Raw genomic sequence first — 2169 nt, 5'->3', positions numbered from 1 at the left:
CACGTTTTTCTAAATGATTGTGAGTTGAGTTAGATTTGCTTCTCTTTTTAAATTAGACACACACAAATGATGTATGTTACACTAGATATTAAAATAATTATGATGTGTTGGAAAATGTTATGTTGTATAAGTTCTAAAGACTTAGAAGGATTTCAACAAAACAATTGTTAAAAAGTATTGAATGACTTAACAACATTTTAATTTACATAAAATAATATTTTGTCAATCTAGAGATATGGAGAAGGGTCTGAAAACGAATTACCCCTGGAATCCAATGGCGACTATACAAGAAGCATTGGCTACCTAAAGTTTTCTGATTACAATAACGACACGATTACACAACAAAACGAGATCAAAGACAACCTTTTAAATAATGTTTGGTATCAGCCAGAAGAAGTATTCCCCATAGACACAACCCCTCAAACTAGACAACATGCATTTTGGGTCCCTGTTGACAACAACTACTTCAAACTTTCTAAGCAACTCGAGGTACAATTCTTTCCTTTCATAAGCCAATACTTATTTCAAAAAAAAATAATAATAAAGGGGCCAAATTGTATTATGTGATTGTGCAGGGCATTAAGTTGGAGAGATGTATAAATGGTACACTTTGTTTACCTAGGGCACCTAAAGTGTCAAGAGTTCAGAGGGGTGTAAGTGCAAATATCTTCGTAGATAATGGGGCTTATAGAAACTTTCTAAATAGCAAATTTAATGTAACCCCAATAGATATGGAAAGTGCTGCAGTTGCGCTAATTTGCTATCAACAAAAAATCCCTTTCATTGCAATTAGAGCTCTTTCTGATTTAGCTGGTGGGGGGTCTGCAATTTCTAATGAAGCTTCCAATTTTGCCCCTTTGGCAGCTCAAAATGCCGTTGTTGCATTGGTTAAATTTGTATCATTATTGCCCTCTAAAGTCAAGTGAATTCTCAGTAAAATACACAAAATGATCATTTGGATATCTGGTAGTGATTTTTTTTTTTTTAATTCTTCATAAAGTCAGACTTTAGGTATCGTGTATAAATGTGCATTTATCTGTCATTATAGTCACAAAACTTAAATAAACACATTGTATGAAGAGAGAACAAGTTATCATGTTCATGAATTAGATAATATGAAGGTTCTAAAAAGTTATGTCATGGCTCCAAAGTATGTACGTGCCACCAATCTTTATCAAAACACCGTCTTAAGTTATATATGTTTATAAAAATAAATAATAGTTGAAAATACATAAAAAATATTAATCATATACAAAATTATTGTTTTAAGTCACGCCTTATAAACGAGGTGGTTCGTCAAAGCTCGGAAAAGTTTGAGCCTTGACATACCACCAAGTCACATCTTACGTTATTTTTAACATTGGTTAATATCACATTTTGGTTATAATTTGTCACACTTGTATTCAGTTATTCCAGATTGTTTATTTTCTTTCATTTTAGCTCAATAAACTTATACTTTGTTTTTATCCAAAGTACAATTTTATTGTAGTTGAAAGGTATTCTAGTTAGCATGTCTACATAGCATACCAAATGACTTAAAAGGTATATGTAATCCACTTAACATGTCTACATATCATACCAAATGACATTTTGGTCAACGGGAATCATAGGGGTGAGCAAACCCGAACCAAAATACCGAGAAACGGATATCGAAGCAAACCGATGGTTAGGGGTTGAATTTTTTTAAAAACCGAAAAAATCAGGTTCGATTTCGGTTAGAAAACGACCCATACATAAAACCAACAAACCGACCCATTTTATATATATATATATATATATATATATATATATATATATATATATATATATATATATATATATATATATACATGTATATATATATATATATACATGTATATATATATATATATATATATACATGTATATATATATACATGTGTATATATATATATATATACATGTATGTATATATATATATATATATATATATATATATATATATATATATATATATATATATATATATATATATTAGATTGGTGTTTTCATGGTTTGGATGTAATTGACTATTTGGTTTCATGTTTTTTGAAATATGTAATTTTTTGCTTTATTTCTGGAAAATGGGTTAAAACCCAAAACTCATGAGTTTATATATATATATATATATATATATATATATATATATATATATATATATATATATATATA

At 28.4% G+C, this 2169-nt stretch overlaps 1 protein-coding gene across 1 annotated transcript in view; it reads left to right on the top strand.

Annotated features, from left to right (window-relative positions):
- LOC145045495 (Phosphorylase superfamily protein) overlaps nucleotides 1-1085 on the top strand; it is a 7268-nt gene extending 6183 nt beyond the window's left edge. Inside the window, exons 4-5 of the mRNA XM_078993818.1 lie at nucleotides 232-489; nucleotides 576-1085. Coding sequence (XP_078849944.1) covers nucleotides 232-489; nucleotides 576-926 — 609 coding nt within the window. The 3' untranslated portion in view covers nucleotides 927-1085. The remainder of the gene's footprint in view (nucleotides 1-231; nucleotides 490-575) is intronic.
- The last annotated feature ends 1084 nt before the right edge of the window (nucleotides 1086-2169 follow it).

This window comes from Lactuca saligna, chromosome 5 (assembly GCF_052625555.1).
Source record: "Lactuca saligna cultivar CGN05327 chromosome 5, ASM5262555v1, whole genome shotgun sequence".
Classification (NCBI taxonomy): domain Eukaryota; kingdom Viridiplantae; phylum Streptophyta; class Magnoliopsida; order Asterales; family Asteraceae; genus Lactuca; species Lactuca saligna.
Note: the sequence above shows the minus strand (reverse complement) of the source record. Positions and strands in the feature narration are given on the sequence as shown.